At 56.4% G+C, this 26911-nt stretch overlaps 1 protein-coding gene across 3 annotated transcripts; it reads right to left on the reverse strand.

The window, feature by feature from the left end:
• Positions 1 to 1434: 1434 nt before the first annotated feature.
• Positions 1435 to 25520, reverse strand: IMPDH1 (inosine monophosphate dehydrogenase 1). 3 transcript variants are annotated; one of them, XM_038752782.1, is made up of 15 exons: positions 25409 to 25520; positions 14353 to 14451; positions 10448 to 10496; positions 9989 to 10090; positions 9812 to 9886; positions 8574 to 8777; positions 8191 to 8278; positions 6492 to 6691; positions 6129 to 6219; positions 5823 to 5918; positions 4979 to 5122; positions 4651 to 4795; positions 4106 to 4249; positions 3892 to 3975; positions 1435 to 2349 (listed from the first exon to the last, which is right to left on the reverse strand). In XM_038752782.1, the coding sequence occupies exons 1-15, from the start codon at positions 25513 to 25515 to the stop codon at positions 2328 to 2330; spliced, it is 1650 nt and encodes a 549-aa protein (XP_038608710.1). In that variant the 5' UTR covers positions 25516 to 25520; the 3' UTR covers positions 1435 to 2327. The 3 variants fall into 3 exon arrangements, with proteins under 3 accessions (XP_038608710.1, XP_038608708.1, XP_038608711.1); XM_038752780.1 differs by having other exon boundaries at positions 8574 to 8780; XM_038752783.1 differs by lacking the exon at positions 25409 to 25520 and adding an exon at positions 23243 to 23252 and having other exon boundaries at positions 8574 to 8780.
• Positions 25521 to 26911: the final 1391 nt, after the last annotated feature.

Raw genomic sequence — 26911 nt, forward strand, 5'->3', positions numbered from 1 at the left:
CCCATGCTGAAGGTCAAAAAAGTTCTGCTAGTCCCCTCCCCGGGTGGAGAGTGAGCAGCTCTTCTGAGGAAGGGGACAGAGCCGGGGACCAGGAGTCACCCAGCCAGCTGACCACTGAAAGAGTTACCGGGCCTGCAGCCCAGAATAAAGTGCCAGAGGCAAGGCCTGCAGCCGCTGACGACCAAAATGTTAGCAGGCAGCATGGGATAGGGGCACCCAGATGGCACAACCCTACCCAGATCCACGTTGGCACTGCACTGCCCCACCACCACACAATCCCCATCCCGGGGCTTATTCCGGAGCCGGTTTTGCTCAGTTCCACTCCTTTCCGGCAAAGCTGGTTACTTCCACCATGTGCTTCCATTTTAGCATGTCTGTCTCCACGCTGGCTGGGTGGAAGTGAGCGTGGGAGGCAGAGGGAGACTCGGAACAGTGAATGCAGTGGTTCTGAGTGGGTGGGGAGGACAGACCAGCTCTGTTCCCATCTTCCCAGTGCCAGGCAATGTACCACAGCCACTGGGTACACAACCCCATTCCAGGGACACAGGGAGGTGGGGCCATCACTGAGTGTCACACCCAGACGGTGCCCACAGAGGTCAAGACTTATGCCCAGGCTTGCTGCCTGTTGGGAGGAAAAGTGGTGGGCATATGTGCATGTGTGTGTACATGCTCAGGAGGGGTGTATATCAGGGGGCCCAAGCATCTGAGCATAGGAGTGAATGAGAACACGCCAACAGGATGCAGCATAGCCCAGGGCGGAGTTGAATCCTCAACTCTGTGATCTGAGACTTGAGATTTCCCCACAACCTCCCACCCCTCACCCAGAAAGAACCCCGGTGTCCAGGGAGGCCCCATCCAGGCAGGGAAACTGAGGCTAGGGGCGGGACTGACTCAGGGTCTAAGAGGCCATCTTGCCTCCTCCCCTGCACACAGCCCCTTCCTGTGGAGAGAGATGTAGAAGGAGGCGCTGGGCAGCGATGCCAGTGGATGGGGCTTGCTGAAAATACCCCATCGCTGTGCCTGCAGATGTGTCCCAGATGGTGGCTCTGCAGGTCCTGGGGCTCCTGCTCAGCGATGCAGTCTGGCTCTAGTTTTTGCATCTGTGGGGTCTAATGCCAGCCACCTGTCCGTCCCCGACCCTCGTCTTCTACAGCCGAGATGTCCCATTTTGTGACGTGGTCCTCCTGGAGAAGCTGCTAGCCTCCTGGCACCAGGTAGGGTTGCCTGGGGGGGCCCAGGCCTGGGATTATTCCCACCACACTGCTCACCTGCACGTGCATCCGGAACAGTGTCACTCTCGCTCTCTTCCTGGGGTAGCTGGGGCTGGTGGCCCCCCAAGCTTACCTCTAGGGGCCTGGGGGGACACAGGCGGCACCTGCCTGGGGTTCCGCACCAGCCTGGGTGGTGGGATCACCTTGTCGGGAAAAGTCAGCGTGACAATGGAGACTCACTTGCTTTATTCTTGACTATTTAATACACCATACAACTGTGATCCCAAAGTGTGCAAAGTTAAAGCCTTCAGCTGGGGCTGTCGGGGGGCAGGGGTGGCATAGCAATTAAGGAATGGGAGGTGGGGTGGGGCTCCAGTTCAGCCTGCCCCCGCCCCCCCACCCCGCAGTCTCGACTCCCAGCCCTGGGCCGCTGAGGGTGAAGCCTGGTTGGGGGGAGATCGGGGGACGAGCCCCTGAGGCTGGCTGGGGAGCAGGGGGAGAATTCTTTCCCTGGCCAGGAGGGTGTGAGAGCCGCAGGCAGTGCCAGGGGCAGAGGAAGAGGGCACAGGGTGTGGGCCCAGGGGCAGGGGAAGGGGGCGCAGGGTGGGGCACGCGAGAGGGGCAGAGAGCACCTTTGTCTGAGGGGGTGGGTCAGAGGTGAGAAGCTGGGACAGCAGAGGGAGAGGGCTCCCCTGGAGCTGTCGCTGCCCCGCTCCGATCCAGACCCTCAGCCCCACTCCCCACTGGAAAGGCCGGAGTTGGGGACAGGCACCAGGGCCACAGGGAGAGACCTGAGTCGGGGGCGGGCCCCAGGGGCTGGGCAGGCAGAGCTAGGAGGAGCCCCACGGACAGGGCCATCCTGGATAGGTGGGGCCAGCTGGGACCGGACCAGAGGACTGGATCGGTCTCCCAGGGCTTGTCCCTCCTTTTTCCCTCCCCGACGGGCAGCCCTAAGAGGACTAAGGAGGCCTTGGGGGGCCGGGAGCCCATAGTGCAAATCCAGAGGGGCCACGGGAGGCCGCTCAGTGACAGAGGGAGGGGGCACTCACGGGGGGCCCCCGGAGGCCGCCCCCCACCCCGCCTCTGCTGCCGCTGCCGCCGCCAGCACCACCATCCTCAATACAGCCGCTTCTCGTAACTGTGGGAGACGACAGGGGTCAGGCCTGACTCTCTGGCCCAGGGTCCCCCCCAGCCCACCAGCCCCACTGCCGGGGCAGCCGCCGGGCCTGGCTGTGCTTCGGAGAGGGGGAGCCTCCGAGGCCCCCTCCCTGCCACAGCCACAGAAGCACCGAGCCCAGGGCACGCTGGAGCTGAGAATGAATCCCATCACCTTGCCAGAACCTGGCTCGGAGAGCCAGGAGGGTTCAGGAACCGGCCGGTGGGAGTGACCCCCACCTGCCTGCCTGCCTACCTGCCAGCCAGGTATTGACAGCCTAGGGGGGCCCGATCGGGCACAAGTCTGAGCCACCTCTCCCCGCCTTCTTTCGCTTTCCCTTCCCCTCAGCACCCCTGCGCATAGCTGGCTCTGCCCCCAGCCCCTCCTGGCCCCTAAATGGGGTCAGGAAGGAAGTGGTGCCAAGGAGGGTCACAGGATGGCACCAGGTCAGCCCGATGGGAGGGATTGCCCGGGTCCTAAAACCAGTTGACACCTGCCTGAGACCCCCCCGCGAGAAGGCCAGGATCTTGGAGTTCCGGTTGGGCACGGGAGTTGGGGCAGAGCCAGCAGCGAGGAACCCTGTGCCAGCTTCCCCTTTCCCTGGTGTCTGGGGGAGAGCAGGGTTCCTGCCCACCGCCCTCCCGACTCCAGCCCCCTCTACTACTCTACTCTGGTCCCCGGGCAGCGCGGTTACTTACATGGCAGAAAGGTATAGCTACGGGTGGGTGGGGCAGAAAGAGACACAGGTTAGATGCCCGCCGGGTCCCAAGAAGGCAGGTGCCCTAGTAGCCCCCAATCCCACCGGGGGCCAGGCCCGCGTGCCCTCACCGCCTCCCTGCTGCTCTGCTGCTAGCTAATCGGGCCCCCGGGTTGGGCTGCACAGCCCAGGCCCAGCTCTGCCTTCTGGGCCCCACGGACGCTCGACCCTGCTCTCGCCGCTAGTGGTGGTCCCCGTCTTGCCCCAAGCCCCCTACCCATCCTGGCACCAACACCAACAGCCACGGGCACCACAGCTGCCTGCCACCAGCCACCAGCCACCAAGCGAGCCGGGAGCCACTCTGTTCTCGCCAGGCCCCAACCTCAGCTGGCAGAGAGGGGCCCGAGGTGTGAGCGCCCGCGTGGGCGGCCAAGTCGCCCAGGTCCCGCTCCCCTCCCTCACCGCTGCCCTGAAGCAGGTGCCGAAGGTTGAAGGAAGGGCCCAGAGGAGGGGCCGGAAGGAGCGAACAGTTCGGGGGGGAAAGGAGAAGACACGGTCCAGGAAGGGTATCAGAGAGAGGGCCCAGGAAAACGGGCGGAGATGGGAGAAGGATCCAAGGAGGCGAGGGCTTAGAGGAGCCAATGAAAACACTGGCCCCAAGCCAGCCCCGGCCTGATCCCAAAAGGCAAACCGGGAGGCTTCAGTGCCCCCTTCCACTTGCCCCCCAGCCCGAGAGTGCTCAAGAGGCCTGGGGCTTTGGGGAGGTGGGGGAGGGAGGAGGAAAGAGGAGGGAGGAAGGAAGAGCAGGGACAAGCCTTGGCACTTACGAGTGGAGGCCATGGACACCGCCCTCGATCTGAGCTGACATGGTCCGCTTCTCAAACTTGAGTTCTCCGGAGTACATCATGGAACTGGGGGCGTGGGGGCAGGTCAGACCCCCCGGGACCCAGGCAAGGGTGGGCTCCCCCGGGGGGGCATCCCCACTCTGGGATCCAGCCCCCGCCCCTCTGCTCACCTAGCCCCCGTCAGGGCGGCACTCACCGCAGGACTGAGAGGCTGCGGGCCCCGATGTCCTGGCAGCCGTGCTGAATGCCCGCAATGAGGTAGGGCACGAACTTCTGGATAGACCCTTTGTCCTGGATGGAACCAGACACGCCCTGGGCCACTTTCACCTTGTCCCCCTCGCTGCGGTGGGTTGGGGTGGGAAGTGATAGGCGGAGAGGGGTCAGGGAAGGGAGAAGGGGGGTCACCAGAAGCCCAGAGGCTGCGAGGGCAACTCCACCCCCATTCTCCTCAGAGGGGACAGGCAGGTAGGATGCCAATTCCAGCCCCTCACAGCAAAGCCCCAAGGGTGGGATTGGACCAGCTGGCGCCCACATGTTTCCTCTGGCTCTTCTGAGAAGGGCCTGACGCCACCAGGGCGAGGTGGAGTGATGTGGAGCAGTGGGAAGGTCAGGGAGAACCAGAGCCTGGTGCCAAGGCCACAGGAGAGATCCAGGGTCAGGCCAAGAGAGCCTGCTGGCCCTTCCATCCCTTTGGCTTGCTAAGGGTAGGGTGGCTGGGGCACCGGAAAACGGGGGTGGCACCTGAAGTATCTCTTCTGGCTACTGCTGCTCTTCTCCATGGCATCGAGGGAGCCCATGCCCCGATACTTCTTGAGCCGGACGCCGTCGGAAAAGAAGTACTCTCCCGGGGCCTCTGTGGTGGCCGCCAGCAGGGAACCCATCATCACTGGGTAGAAAGAGAAGGAGGAGAAGGAGGTGACCAGCCGGACTCCCCTGTTCCTCCCCGGAGACTGCTCCAACTCGGACCCCTCCTGCTCTGCCCCACCACGATCCAAAGGGCCGAGCTGGCAGAGCGCAGATCGCCCCTCTCCCCGTGCCCCCCTACTGCCCTCCCAGCCTCCGTACTCACCTGTAGAGGCGCCGAGTGCCAGGGCCTTCACCACATGGCCTACGGTTTGGATGCCACCGTCGGCAATGACGGGTACCCCAAAGCGCCGGGCGTACTCTGCCACTTTGTACACGGCGGTGCCCTGGGGCCGGCCACATGCCATCACTGTGGTGGGTGGGGGAGTGGGGCAATAGAGCAGATGTGACACAAGAACACAGGACCGCGGAGCATGGAACAGGCCTCCTGCGGGCGGGGGGGGGGGGGGGGCCTTTGCGGGGCCCAGCTCAGGGGCATCCTTGACCCCAGGCCTGGACTTCTCCCTCGGCATTCCGTTCCCCACACCAGCCCGGCCAGGAGCACCCGCTCCCTCCAGGAGACACCCCCAGCCCACCAGGGAAGGCCGAGGGGGACATGGATCTGCCAGGCGGACAGACTGACAGGGTGGGGAGGGCCAGGCCACAGGACTTTCAGGTATCCTGGGCCTTTCAGAATGCATGCAGCCTCTTTCACCTTGGTGAACGCCATGGAGCCAAGTGAATGCCACGGAGGCAACTGCCCTGGGCTGCCTGATCCCCAGGGTCTCGCTTTCCATCTCAGTTGGACCAGGCTTCTAAGGCCCTATCAGGAACGGCCAGGCCCATTAAGCTAGAGCCTGGCATCGGTGACCCGAGAGTCGCAGACCCCACCGATGACCCAAAACAGCCCTGCCAGGATGAGGTCTGGGGGGATGGCGCGATGCCCGGGCCATAGAGAGTTCCCCAGACCGGGGCACCTCTGGTCTCGATGCCAGCTATGGTGACTTGCAGCGGACCTCAAGGAGACAGAAAGGCAGATGTAGGGATGCAGCGGGGGCGCCTAGACCTACCTTCCTGGGTGATGCAGATAGAGCCACAGCCCATCCCCACACGCAGTCCATCCACGCCCGCGTCGATCAGGTTCTTGGCTTGTGCCGCGGTCACCACTGTGGGCCCAGCCATCAGGGAGGTCAGGAGCTGGGATTCCCTGGTACCCTCCCCCTCACATCCCCTTCCATATATGCTCAGTGAATGCCCACTGGGTGCCTGGCACACCACAGGGCCCAGGCTGAATCCCAGTCAAAGTCTAGGGGTGCAGCAGGAATGGGGGTAGGGCAGTCAGAGGGGCTGGTAGGAAGGAGGCGGCCCCGACTCACCATTCCCTCCAATCACCTGCAGCTGGGGGTACTTCTGCTTGATGTAGTGCACCATGGCGATCTGGTACACGGAGTTGCCCTGGGATGAATCCTGAGGAGAGGGCGGAGGAGAGGGACGTGGGCCTCGGTCCTTACCGAAAGCAGCCCCAATCCTGACAGGCGGTGCCCGGGCTGCCATCCAAAAAAGGAGGAAGCCTCGCGAGATCCCCAAGTCAACAACGGGGAAGACCCGCGCCCTTCCCCCTGCCTGCCCCAGGGGCCCACCCCACCGACCCCGAGAGTCCACTGCCCTCCTGGACCAAGGCCATCCCCACTGGGCCTACTCCCCCTTGCCTGTCCTCCCGCCCGCTCCTCTGCCCGCACCAGCACGATGACATCGGTGCCCGCCTGAGTGAGCAGGTCCAAGCGATACTTGTCGTCCTCGCGGGTCCCCACGGCTGCCCCGCACAGCAGCTGCTTGTGGGCATCTTTGGAGGCCAGAGGGTAATCTCGGTTCTTCTTCAGGTCAGTCCGAGCAATGATGGCCACGAGCTCATCGCTGTCGTTGACGATGGGCAGCTTCCCTGGGGCGCAAGCAGGGGAGGGGGTGAGGCCCGTCAGAACCCACACCGCGGCCAAGGTGCCGAAGTGTGCCAGGGTGGGGCTTTGGCCGCTCTCGCGGGTCCCCAGTGTTCAGGCGGCTGCCAAATTAGAATTCATCACACATATCCAACCATGAGCAGTGATAGCAAAGGTGGCACTGTCCAGACTGATACATCCCAACCAAGGCAGGTGGGGAGCCACGTCTCTAAGGGACTGGATGACAGGGGCAGAGGAACCAGCTACCAGCTGCGGTGACTCAGGAGGCCACCAGAGGAAAATATCCCACCAAGAGACCAGAGAAGAAGACAAAAGGAAGCTAGCCCTTCCCCTCCTGAGACTGGCCCAGGGCAGGTGGGTGGTCGCATCGGCCCCGAAGTCCAGGGGACCTTAGTGAGGCGGGGGAGTTCAGACCCCCCCCCTCTGTGGTGGCTAGGTGAGCAGACACGTGGCCTAGTGGAAAGAGCAAGGGCCTGGGCGTCGGAGCACCTGGGTTCTAATCCCAGCCCTGCCAGCTGCCTGCTGTGGGAACTTGGGCGAGTTACTTAACTTCTCTGTGCCTCACTTTCCTCATCTGTATAATGGGTATTCAATACCCGCTCTCTGTCCTCCTTAGGCTGTGAGCCCTGTGTGGGACAGGGACTGTGTCCGATCTGATCCCAATGCCTAGAACGGCGCTTGGCACATCATAAGCGCTTAACAAATACCATCATTACTACCAGTAACTTGCACTTAACCTGGTGCTCAGAACAGTGCTTGGCACCTGCTAAGTGCTTAAGAAACATAATAACAACGATAATAATAATAATATCATCTCTGGCTGCCCCAATCGACCCTCTCTCTTCAGAGGTGAGTTGAGGCAGCGTGGCTCACTGGAAAGAGCCCGGGCTTTGGAGTCAGTGGTCAGGAGTTCAAATCCCAGCTCCACCAATTGTCAGCTGTGTGACTTTGGGCAAGCCACTTAACGTCTCTGTTCCTCAGTTACCTCACCCGTAAAATGGGGATTGACTGTGAACCTCCTGTGGGACAACCTGATCACTCCGTAGCCTCCCTGGCGCTTAGAACAGTGCTTCGCACAGAGTAAGTGCTTAATAAATGCCATCATTATTATTATTATTATTATCATTGAGGCATTTTTCATTTATGCAGAGCCTCAGGTCTGCACCCTTCCCTCCTCAGAACAACACCCTAGCACTGGGACAGGAATAATTCTGACTTTGGGGCTTGGCTGCAGGTGAGAGTGGTCGAACTTACTAACTCCCTCAAGGTAGTCCACCGGTGAAGCCAGGAGCAAGGACTGCTCAGAGCCAAGGACAGAACCCAGGAGTCCTGCTGTTCCCCTTGAGTCCACAGGCTCAACCCTTTTCCATGTGGCCCAACCGGGAATCCCTGGGAGATCAGCGGGGCTGGGGGATCAGAGCAGCCACTGCCCCAGCGCTCAGAGAGCTGCCCAGTGCTGTCAGGCCGTTCCCGCTCCAGGCACCTTTCTTGCTGCGCTGCAGGATCTCATTCGCCTCCTTCAAGGTCACGCCCGCTGGTGCCACCACCAGCTCAGTCCGCCGGGTCATCACCTGTGAAGCCCGATTACACATACCCACCAGTCAGTAGTCTCAGAGGAGGATGGGAGAGGGGCAGTTTGACTTCCCCAGTCCTATCTCTGCGCCTGGCAGCCTCCCAGCCCCAAAGGCGCTCTGATCCCAGCTCCTTCACTCTTACCTCCAACGGTTCCCCTTTGTCGGGACCTGCCCCCCTCCCTCAGCGGCCACCGACCTCGCCATCCCGCAGTGGGCACTGCAGCTCCTCCTCCCTCTCCACCCGCCACCCCAGGAGGGCACAGGCTTGGCCCCTCCGTCATCCGGCAGGCACCTCACTGAGGTAAGTGGCGTGGTCCTTCTCGGCGAGGAAGTCGATGTCACGGGAAGTGACGATGCCCACCAGCTTGCTGCCCATCGTGCCCGTCTCGGTGATGGGGATGCCCGAGAAACCGTGCCGGGCCTTCGCCTCCAGAACGTCCCCCACTGTGTGAGAGGGGCTCAGGACCACCGGGTCTGTGATGAAGCCCTGCTCAAACTTCTGAGGAACAAGAGAAGGGAGGAAGGGTGGACTCGGGAGAAGTTAAGAGTGCAAGTTCCTTGAAGACAAGGGAGCACATGCCTACCTTCTGTGGTACTCTCCTGGGCGCTTCGTACAGCGCTTCGCCATCAGCAGGTTCTCAATAAATATCACTGATGGATCGGTTGAGGAAGAAGCGTGGTCCGAGATCCACATAAAAGCTGCCCAACTCAGACGACAATACTCATGGGATGGCAAAGCCAACCAGCAAGACTTCAATCCCCCTTCTTCGCTAAGTGCAGACTCAGTGCCAATGAGTCCCACCCTGAAGAACACGAGGCTTCTTGTAAGCTTCAGTGCATTTACGGGGCCAGACAAATGGCCCAGCCAGCCAACAGGAGGCTTAAGGAACCATACGCAGGCAGGGACGTGTGTTCCTACCCGTGTGTTCCTTCCCAACACTCAGTAAAGCGTACTGCACAGTAAGAGCTTAATAAATGCCATTACTAGTACTGATGCTACATCCATCCCGACATCCCTAGATTTCCCTCTAGACCGTAAGCTTGTTGAGGTACAAGGAATGAGTCTGCTAATTCTGCTGCATCCAACTCTCCCAGGGGTTTAGTACGGTGCTCTGCGCAGAGTAAGCACTCAATAAATACCCCTGGATCGACTTTCCCTCCAACAGCTTTTTACGAACCGCTCGCCTCAGACCTTTCTGTTACCGAGTTTTGGACTGGACCAACTTAATCTCACCGTACTAAAAGTTCAGGCGGTGTCAGTCTTTCCCCAATCCCGGGACAGGACCCCCCACAAGACAGATAGCTGAGCATTTCTCCTCCGGCCTGTATGATCCCCAATCTCATCCTACCTGGGAAGCCGGGCCGGCCTGGGCCGGGCCAGAATTCATCCAGGAAACCACATGGGCGTCCCGGGAGCCGCTGCCCCGGCCGGTGACAAGGGCCCTTCCGCATCTAGAACGTTCAGACTGGTGGGAACCGGCAGACCGATCCCCGGAGGAAGGGCGGGTTGGGCGGGACTGAGGTACTGACCTTGACTTTGCGCACTTCGTTGGCCTGGAATTCCGGGGTGCAGTTATGGTGAATGAATCCAATGCCCCCCATGAGCTGCGGGGGGGAGGATGAGCTGGATCAGCCTGGGCTCTGGGCCCTCACCTCCCCACCTCTTCCCGACGGATGCTGCTCCCACCCACGGCAGCCCCCTCTCACAGCCATAGCGATGGCCATGTCGGCTTCCGTGACGGTGTCCATGGGCGAGGAGATGAGCGGTGTCTTCAGGGTGATCTTACGAGTCAATGCCGACGTCAGGTCCTGGGCGGGGGGCGGAATTTACGGGTCCCTCCACATCCGCCCATATCCTACATAACCCACTGTTTCCCCTTCAACCACCTCCCGGGCAGACAGTGGACATGGTAGAGATGGAATGGGCAGATCTTGTCCCATCACTGAGGAAGCTGGATGGCTTCTCCCTCTGCCTGTTTCCCCACAAGTTTCTCCATCCCTGAATTCCACTCCAGGCACTTCCCAGATCGATGATGATTCTAATTCCTTTCAAAGTTGAATTCCCAGTCCTGTACCCCCCACCACCACCCCTAGAGCCTCAGGGAGAGGAATTAATCCCCCCCCCCACCCCCCCACCCCACACACACCGAAAGGTCAGGAACTCACCACTTCTTCAGCAGTGAAGTCTATGAATCCGGGGAGGATGAGGAAGTCACTGTGGAGGCAGAGAGGAATCACGGTCATTCAGGACAAAGAGTGGGACTCTGGGGTCCAGAGCGGGATGGCCCAGGGTGACAGGCATCCCCCCCACATGGTTCTGAGAACAGAGGGTGTGTCTGCTTCAGGTCTCTGAGCAGTGACAGCCGTCCTTTGCCCTTGGGTCTCCCCTAGCAAGCTGTGGCCGACCCCAAGACGGCCCAAGGTCTGGGCTCAGTGGCGGCTCAGGCCCTGGGGTCAGGGTGAGCCTAAATCTGGGGGACCATTCAGCCACTCTCTGGGAGGGAAGGCATGGAAAGAGAAGTCCAGCCCTCCCAACCCAGCACAAAGCACGCAGGCTGACGCGCCATAGAGTAAACTCCCCACAACAGGAAGTCAGCCCCAGCTGAATTGGGCCAGATGTCTTAGGTGTGAACCGGAAGCTGGGGCTACAACAAAGAAACTGGGAGATCACCTGACTCCTGGTTTCCCCCTCAATTTAGGCCAGGTGAGGGGAAAGAGGATGTCAGGAGAGAGGGGTCCTGGCTCTGCAATCGGCCAGCAGGCATTAGAGTGGCCAGAAGATGCAGCAGGGACTGGAGGCAGGTCACTGGACAGGACTCCCCCGGAGGCTGGCGTCTCTGATGACTCCCCCTGCCAGAGGAGGGGCCTTGCACTCAGGACCCACTCCCCAGACCAACTTCTCTCAGGGAGCAGCAAGTGGGCACCAGACCTGGATGGATGCCTCGATGCTGCCACCCTCTCTGGGCCTCAGTTTATCTGGTGGCTCCCACATCCCCAGCGTGGCCGGGGGAGAAACACAGAGACCTGGGAGAAGACTCCCACTTCCTTGGAGAGGCCTGTGCCTGGGACTCAGAGCTGCTATGGAGCAGCTAACAGGAGGACAGGGGAATGGGAAAAGTGTGGGATCCAGTTTTCCAACTGCCCCTTTCTGCGTGGACCAGCTAGGATCTTCCCCGCCTCAGACCCTCTCCACTTGAAGGGGAAGGAAGGGAGGGAGGGAGGGAGGAGGACAGGCCACCTCAGACCAGGTGGTGGAAAGTTGACCTGGGTCCAGGCCGGACCTGGTCTGCATCTCCCCAGTTTGAGCATCCCTGTCAGGGCCGCAGGGTAGCCAGAGCAAACCCTGCAGCCACTGAACAGCTGAGCATCTGCCCATTCCATCACCCATGTGCCCCAGGCCAACCAGCCAGGCCCCAAATCCCAGCAGCACCCAACCCTGAAACCTCCGCCAGGACATCAGGCCAGGGGAAAAGTGGGCGTCAGGGTGGGCCACGGCCACCATGCACATCAGCCCTGGCTGCGGAATTTTGCCTGCTTGGGTGAGACACAGTCCCCGTCCAATTTATGACACAGCTTTGGCCCCACTGTCAGGCCTAGGACGCTCAGACGCTTGTCGACTAAGGAGGACTCGACCCTGTAGCTCAATGCCCCCTTCCTTGTAGACTCCAGACCTGGGCCCAGGGCCCAGGGCAACAGAATATTGATGCTGGCTACAGCCCCGACCAGAGAGGTGGTGGTGGTGGTGGTTGTGGGTGGGATGGTTACCAGAGGGAGAAGGGTGAGGCAGGGTGGCTGGCATCACTCCTGGCCTGTGTGCAGTCCTGCAGCTGGGAGTTCGGGCTACTGCCAGACCTGCAACCGGCCATGCAGCTGGAGCGGGGCCCGGAAATGAGACGGGCACAGTCACAGCAGGAGGGGAAGGCCTTAACCTAACCCACATCCTGCCCTCACCCTCTTCTGATCCCAATAATAATAATAATAATGGTATTTATGAAGCACTCTGTCCCAGGCATTGGACTAAGCGCTGGGGTGGATACAAGCCTATCGGGTTAGACACAGTCCCTTCCCCACGTGCGGCTCACGGTCTCACTCCCCATTTTCCAGATGAGGTTACTGAGGCCCAGAGAAGTGAAGTGGTCACACGCACCAGACGAGTGGCGGATCCGGGATTAGAACCCAGGACCTTCTGACTCCCGGGCTCATGCTCTATCCGCTAAGCCACGCCGAGAGGGAGGAAACGCCTACAATCGCCCACCCCAAGTGAAGCAGACGCGGCCGTGCGTGTCCATCGAGCTCCAGTCCCTTCATCCAAAGCCTCTGGAGTCCCCTCGGCCTCCACCCTTACAGGACTCCCTTCCCCCTGAGCCATTATCCCAGGAGCAAGCGCTCGGGAGAGTTTGGGAAGTGACCCTCGGCGGCCCATGCACCTTCCTCACTCCAACCCACCCCAGGGGCTGCCACAAGGAGCCCAAGTCCAAAGGCTTAGCCCAATCCAGAAGTTTTTCTTGTCCCCAGGAAGGGAAGGCCTCTGGAGGACCCAACCTGACCAGACCTCGCTTGGTTCCCCTGGGGGATGGGAGGAGAAGGGGGTCAAGACTCGGAAATTACCCCAACTTAGGTTCTGCGGCTGCTAGGGCACTCGGCCCGGACCCTCTAGCAGGATCTTTTGGCCTGGTGGCAAGAGCACTGACTTGGGAGTCAGAGGACGTGGATTCTTATCCTCTGCCACTTCTCTGCTGTGTGACCTCAGACAAGTCACTTAACTTCTCGGTGCCTCAGTTACCTCGTCTGTAGAATGGGGATGAAGACTGTGAGCCTCACATGGGACAACCTGAATACCTTGTACCTGCCCCAGCACTTAGAACAGCGCTTGACATACCGTAAGCGCTTAAAAAATCCCATCATTATTAATATCCAGCATTTAGTTCAGTGCCTGGCACATAGTAAGTGCTTAACAAATGCCGCCATTATTATCATCCAGTGCTCAGCTCAGTGTCTGGCACATAAGTGCTTAACAAATACCCTTGTTAATATCTAGCATTTAGTTCAATGCCTGGCACATAGTAAGTGCATTAAGCTTATTTGTTAAAAATACCATCGTTATTATTACCCAGCGCCGAGTTCAGTGCCTGGCACATAGTAAGCGCTTAACAAATCCCATCATTATTATTACCCAGCGCTTAGTTCAGTGCCTGGCACATAGTAAGCGCTTAACAAATCCCATCATTATTATTATCCAGCGCTTTGTTCAGTGCCTGGCACATAGTAAGCACTTAATAGATACCATCATTATTATTACCCAGCGCTTAGTTCAGTGCCTGGCACATAGTAAGCGCTTAACAAATACCATCATTATTATTACCCAGCGTTTAGTTCAGTGCCTGGCACATAGCAAGCGCTTAACAAATACCATCATTATTATTATCCAGCGCTTTGTTCAGTGCCTGACACGTAGCAAATATTTGCTTAGCAAATATTTAGCATTTAGTTCAGTGCCTGGCACATGGTCAGCGCTTAACTGACTTGTACTTCCCACGCGCTTAGTACAGTGCTCTGCACACAGAAAGCGCTCAATAAATACGATTGATTGATTGACTGATTGATTAACAAATACCACCGTTATTATCGGGCGCTTAGTTGAGTGCCTGGGACATAGCGCTTAGAACACTGCTTTGCACACAGTAAGCGCTTAATAAATGCCATCATTATTACTATTATTAACAAATACCACCGTCACCATTATCCAGCGCTTAGCCGAGAGCCTGGGACACGGTCAGCGCTTAATAAATACGGCCGTTATGGTCTTCTAGACCGTGAGCCCGCTGTTGGGCGGGGACCGTCTCTGTGTGTTGCCAACTTGGACTTCCCGAGCGCTTAGCCCAGTGCTCTGCACACAGTAGGCGCTCCATAAATACGATTGATGACCCGGCGCTTAGGTGAGTGCCTGGGCCACAGTTAGCGGGGGACAAGTGGCATCGTTGTGGTGACTGGTGCCTGTCCTTGGGCACGGGTCCAGCTGTGGCCCTGCCCTTACGGGGGTCTGGGGGTCTGGGGGTCCGGTCCGGGCTTACTTGTAGGTGAGTCCGTCGGCGATGGCGAAGAGCTGCTGGGCGGTGAGGCCGTCCTCGGGCACGTAGCCGGTGCCGCCGCTGATGAGGTAGTCCGCCATGCTGCCGGGACAAGCCCACCCACCGCACGCATCAATCCCCCAGGCTGGCCGGGGGGTACCACCGGGACGGAGGGAGGGAGGGAGAGCGGGGGGTACCACCGGGACGGAGGGAGGGAGGGCCGGGGGCTGCGGGGCCCGGGCCGGGCCTAAGGGCGGGTCCGGGCCGGGGGAGGGGAGGGGAGGGACTGGGACTAGGGGCGGGCCCTGCGGGAGGAGGGGGCTGCGGGAGCCGGGGCTGGGGGCGGGCCGGGCTAGGGGCGGGGGCTGCGGGCGGGAACGGTCAATCAATCAATCAATCAATCAGTCGTATTTATTGAGCGCTTACTGTGTGCCCCCTCCTACCTTCACCTCCCTTCTCTCCTTCTCCAGCCCACCCCGCACCCTCCGCTCCTCCGCTGCTAATCACCGTTAGGCCTCGCTCTCGCCTGTCCCGCCATCGACCCCCGGCCCACGTCCTCCCCCGGGCCTGGAATGCCCTCCCTCTGCCCATCCGCCAAGCTAGCTCTCTTCCTCCCTTCAAGGCCCTACTGAGAGCTCACCTCCTCCAGGAGGCCTTCCCGGACTGAGCCCCTTCCTTCCTCTCCCCCTCGTCCCCCTCTCCATCCCCCCCATCTTACCTCCTTCCCTTCCCCACAGCACCTGTATATATGTATATATGTTTGGACATATTTATTACTCTATTTATTTATTTTACTTGTACATATCTATTCTATTTATTTTATTTTGTTAGTATGTTTGGTTTTGTTCTCTGTCTCCCCCTTTTAGACTGTGAGCCCACTGTTGGGTAGGGACTGTCTCTATATGTTGCCAATTTGTACTTCCCAAGCGCTTAGTACAGTGCTTTGCACACAGTAAGTGCTCAATAAATATGATTGATTGATTGATTGACCCCCGCCCCACGTCCTCCCCCGGGCCTGGAATGCCCTCCCTCTGCCCATCCGCCCAGCTAGCTCTCTTCCTCCCTTCAAGGCCCTACTGAGAGCTCACCTCCTCCAGGAGGCCTTCCCAGACTGAGCCCCTTCCTTCCTCTCGTCCCCCTCTCCATCCCCCCATCTTACCTCCTTCCCTTCCCCACAGCACCTGTATATATATATTTGTACATATTTATTACTGTATTTATTTTACTTGTACATATCTATTCTATTCATTTTATTTTGTTGGTATGTTTGGTTTTGTTCTCTGTCTCCCCCTTCTAGACTGTGAGCCCGCTGTTGGGTAGGGACTGTCTCTATGTGTTGCCGACTTGTACTTCCCAAGCGCTTAGTACAGTGCTCTGCACACACAGTAAGCGCTCAATAAATACGATTGATTGATTGAGCCGGGGCTGGGGGCGGGGCCGGTCCGGGGGAGGGGCTGCAGGCGGGGCGGGGACTGGGGGCGGGAATGGTCCGGGGGAGGGCCTGCAGGCGGGGCGGGGGACTTCCCAAGCGCTTAGTACAGTGCTCTGCACACAGTAAGCGCTCAATAACTACGACTGAATGAATGAATGAATGAATGAATGGGGGCGGGCCCGGTCCGGAGGAGGGGGCTGCAGTTGGGTCGGGGACTGGGGGCGGGTCCTGTCATTCATTCATTCAATCGTATTTATTGAGCGCTTACTGTGTGCAGAGCACTGGACTAAGCGCTTGGGAAGTACAAGTTGGCAACAGATAAGAGGCGGTCCCTACCCAACAGCAGGCCCACAGTCTAGAAGGGGGTGACAGACAACAAAACAAAACATATAAACCACATAAAATAAAGATGTACAAGTAAAATAAATAGAGTAATAAATATGTACAACATATACAGGTGCTGTGGGGAGGGGAAGGAGGTAAGGCGGTGGGGGGAGAGGAAGGAGGGGGCTCAGTCTCAGTCTGTCTAGAGTAGGTGGCAGACTGTGAGCCCACTGTTGGGTTGGTACTGTCTCTAGATGTTGCCAACTTGTACTTCCCAAGCGCTTAGTACAGTGCTGTGCACACAGTAAGCGCTCAATAAATACGATTGAATGAATGAATGAATGCAGGCGGGTCGGAGGTAGTCAACGGGGTCTGGGCCCAGAGAGCGCCACAGAGGAGCCCCCCTCTCCCCCCACCCACCGGGGCCCGGCCTTTGGGTCCGGGGGAGGAAGAGGAGGAGAAGGAGGAGGGAGAGAAGGAGGAGGAGGAGGGGGCTCCCAGGCCAGGGGTCAGCCCGAGGAAGGGGCCTACCTGCTCCCACCCCCCGGGCCCAGCTTCGTCCAGGCTGCGACCCCCCAACTCCACCCCAACCGCTTCCCCGGCCTCTTTCCAGGCCCCCCGCTGACCCTGCAACAGCCCTCAAGTCCAGCGCTGCCCGGACGGTCTGAGCCCCCTCCTCCCCCTCCCCACAGCACCTGTATATCTGTTTGTACAGATTTATGACTCTATTTTACTTGTACATATTTACTATTCTATTCATTTTATTTTGTTAATATGTTTCGTTTTGTTGTCTGTCTCCCCCTTCTAGACTGTGAGCCCGCTGTTGGGTAGGGACTGTCTCTAGATGTTGCCAACTTGGACTTCCCAAGCGCTTAGTCCAGTGCTCTGCACACAGTAAGCGCTCAATAAATACGATTGAATGAATGAGTGAATGAATATGTTTTGTTTCGTTGTCTGTCTCCCCCTTCTAGACTGTGAGCCCGCTGTTGGGTAGGGACCATCTCTATACGTTGCCAACTTGTACTTCCCAAGCGCTTAGTCCAGTGCTCTGCACACAGTAAGCACTCAATAAATACGATTGAATGAATGAATACGTTTTGTTTTGTTGTCTGTCTCCCCCTTCTAGACTGTGAGCCCGCTGTTGGGTAGGGACCATCTCTATATGTTGCCAACTTGTACTTCCCAAGTGCTTAGTACAGTGCTCTGCACACAGTAAGCACTCAATAAATGCGACTGAATGAATACGTTTTGTTGTGTTGTCTGTCTCCCCCTTCTAGACTGTGAGCCCGCTGTTGGGTAGGGACCGTCTCTAGATGTTACCAACTTGTACTTCCCAAGTGCTTAGTCCAGTGCTCTGCACACAGTAAGTGCTCAACAAGTACGATTGAATGAATAATAATAAGAGGATGCTGGCCACCCCGCCCCCCATTCCCAGCCCCCTCCAGGATGGAAAGGCCTGCCAGGGATGCAGGCAGACCGACTGCCCCACTCCCACTGCAGGGTCAGGCATGAGAAGGGGCAGACTGGTTTAGATCAGGCGTGACTACTTAGGGACACGGGACTCAAGTGTATAATCAATCAGTGGTTTTTAATGAGTGCTTATTCTGCGCAGAGCACTGAACTAAGCACTTGAGAGAGTCCCCTGGGAAGCAGCGTGGCCTACTGCAAAGAACAAGGGCCTGGAAGCCAGAGGACCCGATTCTAATCCCGACTCTGCCGTGTGCCTGCTGCATCCTTCAGCAAATCACAACTCCCCTGTGCCTCAGTTACCCCATCTGTAAAATAATAATAGTATTTGTTAAGTGCTTACTATGTGCAAAGTACTGCTCTAAGTGCTGGGGAGTTTACAAGGTGATCAGGTTGTCCCATGGGGGCTCACAGCTTTAATCCCCATTTTACAGATGAGGTAACTGAGGCACAGAGAAGTTAAGTGACTTGCCCAAAGTCACACAGCTGACAGTTGGCAGAGCTGGGATTTGAACCCATGACCTCTGACTCCAAAGCCCATGCTCTTTCCATTGAGCCTCGCTGCTTCCCATGGGGATTCAATCCTCATCCCTCCTACTAAGACTGTGAGCCCTATGTGGGGCAGGGACTGCATCCAACCAGATGAACTTGTATCTTCCCAGGGCTCAGAACGGTGCTTGACACAGAGGATGCATTTAACAAGTACCATTATTACACTACAATAGATTTGATAGACAAGATCCCTACTAACGAGGAGTTTACAGTCTAGAGGGGAATTTACAGTCTATCCCACAGAACTGGAAACATGGGGGAAGATGGGAAGACGTGTGGGGTAGGGGAAGGAGGACGGTCCCCAACCATCTGTCCACTCTCCTCACCCACGCCGGTGGGACAGACCCCAGATTTGGAGGCAGAAGCATCTGCCCCACCACTCTCCTTGTCCATCTCTCCTACTGGAGGGAAGGAATAAAGCCTGCAGAGTGGATCTTGCCTATCAACTCTACTGTATTGTACTTTTCCAAGCCTTTACTACAGTGCCATGCACACAGTAAGTGCCTTATCATTTTTTATGATACTTGTTAAGCACTTTTTATGGTACTTGCTTAGCCCTCACGATGTACCAAGCACTGTACTAATTGTTGGGGTAGATACAAGCTAATCAGGTTGGACAGAGTCCCTGACCCACATGGGGCTCACAGTCTTACTCCCTATTTTACAGTTGAGGTACCTGAGGCACAGAGAAGTGAAGTGCCTTGCCCAAGGTCACACCGCAGACAAGTGACGGAGCTGGGATTAGAACCCGGGTCCTCCGACTCTCAGGCCCATGATCTTTCCACTAGGCCATGCTGCTTTCAGCACTCACTGTGTGTCAAGCACTGTTCAATTTGCTGGGGAACATCCGAGTTAATCAGGTCAGACCCAGTCCCCGTTCCACATGGGGTTCATAGTCTGAGGGAAAGGAGAACCATCAGGCTGACATAGGTTTCTCCTGCTCTGCAGTACCCGGCCACCTGTCCGATCTCCTCACCCACACAGCGGGGACCGACCCCAGCTTTGAAGGCAGAACCGCCTCCCCCAGTCCTTGTCCACCATCTGTCCTATTGGGAGGTGAGTGAATAAGGCCTGGGGAGGTGAGGTTGGGGGAAGAAGAACCATCAGGCTGACTGGCATCAGCTTCTCCGGCCCTCCAGTCCCCAGCCTGAAAGGGCTCCCCCAAATCCCTCTCCCACCCCAACCCCCCCATCAGCTCTCTCCAGACCCTGCATGGGGAAGGGAGAGGGTCTTGTGGCTTGTTTACTCCACAGTAGAGTGATGGCAGCAGGAGTCCTGGGGGAGCAGTGGCCTCACACCTTGCTCCCATGAGGGGTTCCCGTTCCACAGCCCAGCACCAGCTAATGACACCCCCAAGGAGCCAGAAAAAAATAACAGCAAGGACTTTTCCATCTGCGTGTGCAGATAATGTGGGGAGAAGGGATGGAGGGAGATCTCAGAGATGGCCTGAAAGGGACCCCCTCAAGATGTTGGTCCAGTCACTTGCTTCCGGTAGGCAAAAAATAATAATAATAATGACATTTAAGTGCTTACTATGTGCAAAGCACTGTTCTAAGATCTGGGGAAGATACAAGGTGATCAGGTTGTCCCACGTGGGGCTCACAGTCTTAATCCCCATTTTACAGATGAGGGAACTGAGACACAGAGAAACAGAGAAGAATAACAGAGAAACAGCATGGCCTACTGGAAAGAGCATGGGCCTGGGTGTCAGAGGACCTGGGTTCTAATTCCAGACCTGCCAATTGCTTGCTGTGTGTCCTTGGGCAAGTCTCTTAACTTCTCCATGCCTCTCAGTTCCTCAACTATAAAAAGGGAATAAAATACCTGTTCTCCCTCCTACTTAGCCTGTGAGCCCTAAGTGGGACAGGGACTGTGTCCGACCTAATTAACTTGTACCTACCCTAGCGCTTAGGATAGTGTTTGACACATAGTAAGTGCTTAACAAATACCATAAAAAAATGTGCGATATTTGTTAAGTGCTTTCTATATGTCAAGCACTGTACTAAGCACTGGGGTAGATAGGAGATAATCAGATCCCACAGTCTACATAGCAGGGAGGACAGGTACTGAATCCCCATTTTACAGTTGAGGAACTGAGGTACAACAGGTAAGTGGCAGATCTGGGATTAGAACCCAGGTCCCCCGACTCCACTCCCGTGCTCTTTCCACTAGGCCACACTGCCTCTCTGTTCCTGTTCATTTCCTTTAACCTCCAGCAGTTCTGAAGCCTCTGTCCACCCCACTTCCCAGCGCCCTGCTACATTACGGAGCACCTGGTAGAAGGGATGCTCTTGGGGGCAGAGGGGAGGCTCTCTTCCTGCCACCCTCCTCCATTAAAGGGCATCAGGATTTTACTTGTACATATCTATTCTATTTATTTTATTTTGTTAGTATGTTTGGTTTTGTTCTCTGTCTCCCCCATTTAGACTGTGAGCCCACTGTTGGGTAGGGACTGTCTCTGTATGTTGCCAACTTGTACTTCCCAAGCGCTTAGTACAGTGCTCTGCACACAGTAAGCGCTCAATAAATACGATTGATGATGATGATCAGGTAGGAGGGATGCTATTAGGGTGGGAGGGGACTCTTTCTGGCCTAGATTCCTTTGCCAGTCCGTGAGAATCTACTCTGTGGACTTTGTAGAGCTGGAAACCAAGTCCTGCTGGGGAGACAGGATACTAGGATATCAATTAATCCATCAACCATATTTATTGAGCTCCTACTCTGTGAAGATCACTGAATTTACTTTGACTTTGCCACTGAGTTGTGGGTCCAGAGAGAAGGTGAGGGGCTAGATATCAGGATCAGCAGTATTAGATGCCCAGTTCCGGGCCGGCCCAGCAAAAATCCTAAAAAATAGTGGGCTAACATGGGCAGCAAAGACGTGACCGTCTGCCGGGTCACGGCCCTAGAGCACAGCACTGGCTACTATGCTGCTGTCTCTTCAGCCATCAATCCATTCTGTATGCAAAAAACCCTACATGTGCACTTTTTACAATGTGCTGTGTCCCTGCTGGCCTGTTGCGCAAACCACTAGCACTACGATCAATTCCTCGGCACAGGTTCTCAGTCCTCAAGTCTGAGGACCAAGGTTTGTCTGTCATTCCTTATGGGAGACTTTGTCACCATCACTGTGCGTAGGGCACGGAGATAGGTTCAAGGCTGCAGTCCAGGATTGGTCAGCTTCAAAGAAAAATTCTGCCCACTTCCATCGGACCTTTGCCGTTACATTTTCCGGAGGATGGCAGGGTCAGCACCCCACCTCTAGGAAATCCGGTGTTGCCCCTTCAAAAGGCCCTGGTTCGGGTCTGTTCTTCCCTTAGTGCCCAAGCTCAAATGGAATGGGCATCTGGCCAATTCCACTCCAGGCAGGAGCACCCGTGGGTCGTCTTAGGGCTGCAGGGCAGGACACCTGCCTCTGACTGTCTACCGTAGTCAGCCCCCCGCCTCCCAGCTCTGCTTTATCTGGACAAAGGCCCAACCCCCCAGGAACCTGGAGTATTGACTTCTTGGTGCCCACTGAACTTTTGGCTGAGAGCGCAAGGGAATAGAGACTCCATTTGCCACAGTAATTCCTCACCCCAGTCCTGACTTAGTCTGAATGCCTCGATGGAGGTGAGAGCCCACAGTGGACACCGCATTTATTACTCTAAGCTGCAGGCTGAGCTCACAGCTTACACTGTCCTTTCCCAGTGACCCTGCTAATCCACGTTCTCTCCCCCTCCCCCCTTCCTGCCTTTCCCCAGCTGCTTCCTCCTCAGGGATGGGAAACCGAGGCAACCACAGAACTGCTTGGCCCGGGAAGGTTGGCCTATCCCTTGGGGCCTCCTCCATCAATTAGTCGGGGTTGGGGGAAGGTGAAGGGGCCAGAAAGGGAATTGGGTGACAGAGAACCTCCAGGCGGAAACCCGACTTGGGGGACACGACGGTAAAGTTTGCCACCTCGTATGACTGTAGAAGGAGCAGGAATGTCCCAGAACAGCAGGGGACAGGATGGAGCCTGGGAACTGGGACTTGTTGGATAAACCAGGGCTGGGTGCTTGAGGAATCTTTTCACAGGCTCCTCTCTCTCCCCAGCTAGGGGTTGTTCTCCCTGTATGGGCTGAGGGGGAAACTGAGGCCATTCCCAAGGGTGGGACTAGCCCAATGCCAGTCACTAAGCAAAGCCAGGACCTGAACTCTGCCAGGCAGCCAGCACCTGAACTCCGCAGGACTCAATCAATCAATCAATCGTATTTATTGAGTGCTTACTTTGTGCAGAGCACTGTACTAAGCGCTTGGGAAGTACAAGTTGGCAACATATAGAGACAGTCCCTACCCAACAGTGGGCTCACAGTCTAAAAGGGGGAGACAGAGAACAAAACCAAACATACTAACAAAATAGAATAGATATGTACAAGTAAAATAAATAAATAGAGTTATAAATATGTACAAACATATCCCTGCTCTCGTGGCTGTGTTCCCCTTCCCTCCAAGACACAGAGCACGAGCTTGGGAGTCAGAGGTCATGGGTTCTGATTCCGGCTTTGACACTTATTAGCTGTGTGGCTTTGGGTAAGTCACTTAACTTCTCTGTGCCTCAGTTAACTCATCTGTAAAGTGGAGATTAAGACTGTGAGCCCCACGTGGGACAACCTGATTACCTTGTATCTACTCCATGCTTGGCACTTAGTAAGCCCTTAACAAATACCATAATTATTATTATTATTATTATTATGCGTATGAAGCCGGATGCTTTGGCTCTCAGGCCTTGGCATATCCTGCCTCAACCCCCTTCAATCCCTACTTCTGAGCCTCTCCTCCCACCTCACCACGGGAACCAGCATCCATTCCTTCACTCCCAGCATTTCCCAGGGAGATGTTCCATCAGAGTCACCAGGAGTGGATTTGGAAATGGACAGAAGCAGTGTGGGAAGGATGCGGGGAGGAAGGCTGCCCTAGCCACTGTGGGGAAGGGTGGGGAGCAAGGTTAAGCCATTAAAAGTTCTTATGTAAGCAGCCAGCTTCTGAGCCACAGCTGAACTGCTAATACCCCCCCCCCAAAAAAAAAAAAACCCAAACCCAGCTGCCCGGGGTCACCTCCCCTGAGCCACGGGGCTCCCGCAGATGGAGAGAGCTTACCGGTGGGGAAAGGAGTCAAAATCCCCCGTCCAGGAAGGCCAAAGGATAGGGTTTCCAGTATAAACCATCCACAAAAATCCAGAGATTAGTTGCAGTTCCATCCACAGCTCCCTGAGACCCTCAATCCCGGCCCTAAGAATCAAAATCTCTGTCCAGGGAGGCCAAGGGGGAGGTTTTCCAGTATAAACCATCCACAAAATCCAGAGATTAGTTGCAATTCTATCCACAGCTCCCTGAGACCCTCGCAAACTCTGAGTCTCTACGGAGCGTTTGGGGCAAGTTAGGTAAAATCTGCGTGGTCGAGGGTCGGTTCTGTTCAGGTCACCCCTGTGACCCACCCACCTACCCACAGCGGCCCCACGGCCCCACGTCGGGGCGCGGCCCATCAGGAGCAGGGGGAAAGTTGCCTCGGGAGCTGGGAAGAAGGGTGGAGAAGCAGGCTGAGATGGGTCACCGCTGTCTCCAAGAAAAGGTCCGGGATCACACAAATGATCGACCCCCACGACGAAAGGCAAACCCCTTTCCGAGCCCAGAGAAGGGGACGGGGTGTGAGGTGGCTTCCTCATGAAAAGCAGCGTGGCTTAGTGGAAAGAGCCCGGGCTTGGGTTCTAATCCCAACTCTGCCACTTAACAGCTGCGTGACTTGGGTCAAGTCACTGCACATCCCTGTGCCTCAGTTCCCTCCTCTGTCAAATGGGGGGCTGAGACCGTGAGCCCCACGTGGGACAGGGACTGTGTCCAACCTGATTTGCTCATATCCACCGCAGCGCTTAGAACAGTGCCTGGCCCACAGTAAGTGCTTAACAAATGCCCTTATTATTATTATTATTCTCCGTGCCTCAGTGGCCTCATCAGTAAAATGGGATGAAGACTGTGAGCCCCATGTGGGACAACCTGATTGCCTTGTATCCACCCCAGCGCTTAGAACTGTGCTTGGCACACATTCATTCATTCAATCGTATTTATTGAGCATTTACAGTGTTGCCTTGTATCCACCCCAGGGCTTAGAACAGTGCTTGGCACACATTCATTCATTCAATCATATTTATTGAGCATTTACTGTGTGCAGAGCACTGTACTAAGTGCTTGGGAAGTACAAGTTGTCAACGTATAGAGACGGCCCCTACCCAACAACGGGCTCACAGCCTAGAACACCCAGCAAGCGCTTAGCCAATATTATTCATTTCATTCAATCGCATTTATTGAGCGCTTACTGCGTGCAAAGCACTGTCCTAAGGGCTTGGGAAGTACAAGTTGACAACATATAGAGACGGCCCCTACCCAACAACGGGCTCACAGTCTAGAACACCCAGCAAGCGCTTAGCCAATATTATTATTCATTTCATTCAATCGCATTTATTGAGCGCTTGAGCACTGTCCTAAGCGCTTGGGAAGTACAAGTTGCCAACATATAGAGGCGGCCCCTACCCAACAACGGGCTCACAGTCTAGAACACCCAGCAGGCGCTTAGCCAATATTATTCATTTCATTCAATCGTATTTATTGAGCGCTTGAGCACTGTCCTAAGCGCTTGGGAAGTACAAGTTGCCAACATATAAAGGCGGCCCCTACCCAACAACGGGCTCACAGTCTAGAACACCCAGCAAGCGCTTAGCCAATATTATTATTCATTTCATTCAATCGCATTTATTGAGTGCTTGAGCACTTTCCTAAGCGCTTGGGAAGTACAAGTTGGCAACATATAGAGGCGGCCCCTACCCAACAACGGGCTCACAATATAGAACACCCAGCAGGTGCTTAGCCAATATTATTCTTCATTTCATTCAATCGTATTTATTGAGCGCTTGAGCACTGTCCAAAGCGCTTGGGAAGTACAAGTTGCCAACATATAGAGGCGGCCCCTACCCAACAACGGGCTCACAGCCTAGAACACCCAGCAGGCGCTTAGCCAATATTATTCTTCATTTCATTCAATCGTATTTATTGGGCGCTTGAGCACTGTCCTAAGCGCTTGGGAAGTACAAGTTGGCAACATATAGAGGCGGTCTCCACCCAACAGCGGGCTCACAGTCTAGATGATGATTATTATTCCTTCCCCCTCTGTCTCTTCTCCCCATCCCCTCCTGGCCTGGGTGGGCCGGCTGGGCGCTGCCCCCCGTGTGCCCCCCGTGTGCCCCCCGTGTGCCCCCCGTGCCCGGGCTTCACCTCTCGGCCTCGTAGCCGGCGCGCAGGAGGCGGGCGCTGTACCGGTGGCCCGCCGTCTCGTGGGCAGGGGGCTGCCGGACTCCTGGGTCCCCCGGCTGCCCCTCCATGCGGGGCGAGGAGCCCACGGGTGCCCGGCCTCCCCTCCGTCTCCCCGGGCACCGGAGAAGAAGCCGCCCCCAGCGCCCCGGGCCCGGGGACGGGGCGGGGCCTTCACCGGGAGGAGCTCCACCGGGCGGGGGAGAGAGCGCGGGGAGGCGCTCAGCCCTATTTATCGAGCGCTTACTGTGTGCAGAGCACTGTACTAAGCGCTTGGGAAGTCCAAGTTGGCAACATGATAATAATAATGGCACTTATTAAGCGCTTACTATGTGCAAAGCACTGGGGCAGTTACAAGGTGATCAGGTTGTCCCACGGGACAAGTTGGTAACATAATAATCATCATCATCAATCGTATTTATTGAGCGCTTACTGTGTGCAGAGCACTGGACTAAGCGCTTGGGAAGTACAAGTTGGCAACATATAGAGACAATCCCTACCCAACAGCGGGCTCCCAGTCTAAAAGGGGGAGACGGAGAACAAAACCAAACATACTAACAAAATAAAATAAATAGAATAGATATGTACAAGTAAAATAAATAGAGTAATAAATATGTACAAACATATATACAGGTGCTGTGGGGAAGGGAAGGAGGTAAGGTGAGGGGGATGGAGAGGGGGACGAGGGGGAGAGGAAGGAAGGGGCTCAGTCCGGGAAGGCCTCCTGGAGGAGGTGAGCTCTCAGTAGGGCCTTGAAGGGAGGAAGAGAGCGAGCTTGGCGGATGGGCAGAGGGAGGGCATTCCAGGCCCGGGGGAGGACGTGGGCCGGGGGTCGATGGCGGGACAGGCGAGAACGAGGCCTAATGGTGAGGAGATTAGCGGCAGAGGAGCGGAGGGTGTGGGCTGGGCTGGAGAAGGAGAGAAGGGAGGTGAGGTAGGAGGGGGCGAGGTGATGGACAGCCTTGAAGCCCAGGGTGAGGAGCTTCTGCCTGATGCGCAGATTGATTGGTAGCCACTGGAGATTTTTGAGGAGGGGAGTAACATGCCCCGAGCGTTTCTGGACAAAGACAATCCGGGCAGAAGCATGAAGTATGGATTGAAGTGGGGAGAGACAGGAGGCTGGGAGATCAGAGAGAAGGCTGATACAGTAGTCCAGACGGGATAGGATGAGAGCTTGAACGAGCAGGGTAGCGGTTTGGATGGAGAGGAAAGGGCGGATCTTGGCAATGCTGCGGAGCTGAGACCGGCAGGTTTGGGTGATGGCTTGGATGTGAGGGGTGAATGAGAGAGCGGAGTCGAGGATGACACCAAGGTTGCGGGCTTGTGAGACGGGAAGGATGGTAGTGCCGTCAACAAGAGATGGGAAAGTCAGGGAGAGGGCAGGGTTTGGGAGGGAAGACTAGGAGTTCAGTCTTGGAATAATAATAATGATGGCACTTATTAAGCGCTTACTATGTGCAAAGCACT

This window comes from Tachyglossus aculeatus, chromosome 10 (genome assembly GCF_015852505.1).
Source record: "Tachyglossus aculeatus isolate mTacAcu1 chromosome 10, mTacAcu1.pri, whole genome shotgun sequence".
Lineage (NCBI taxonomy): Eukaryota > Metazoa > Chordata > Mammalia > Monotremata > Tachyglossidae > Tachyglossus > Tachyglossus aculeatus.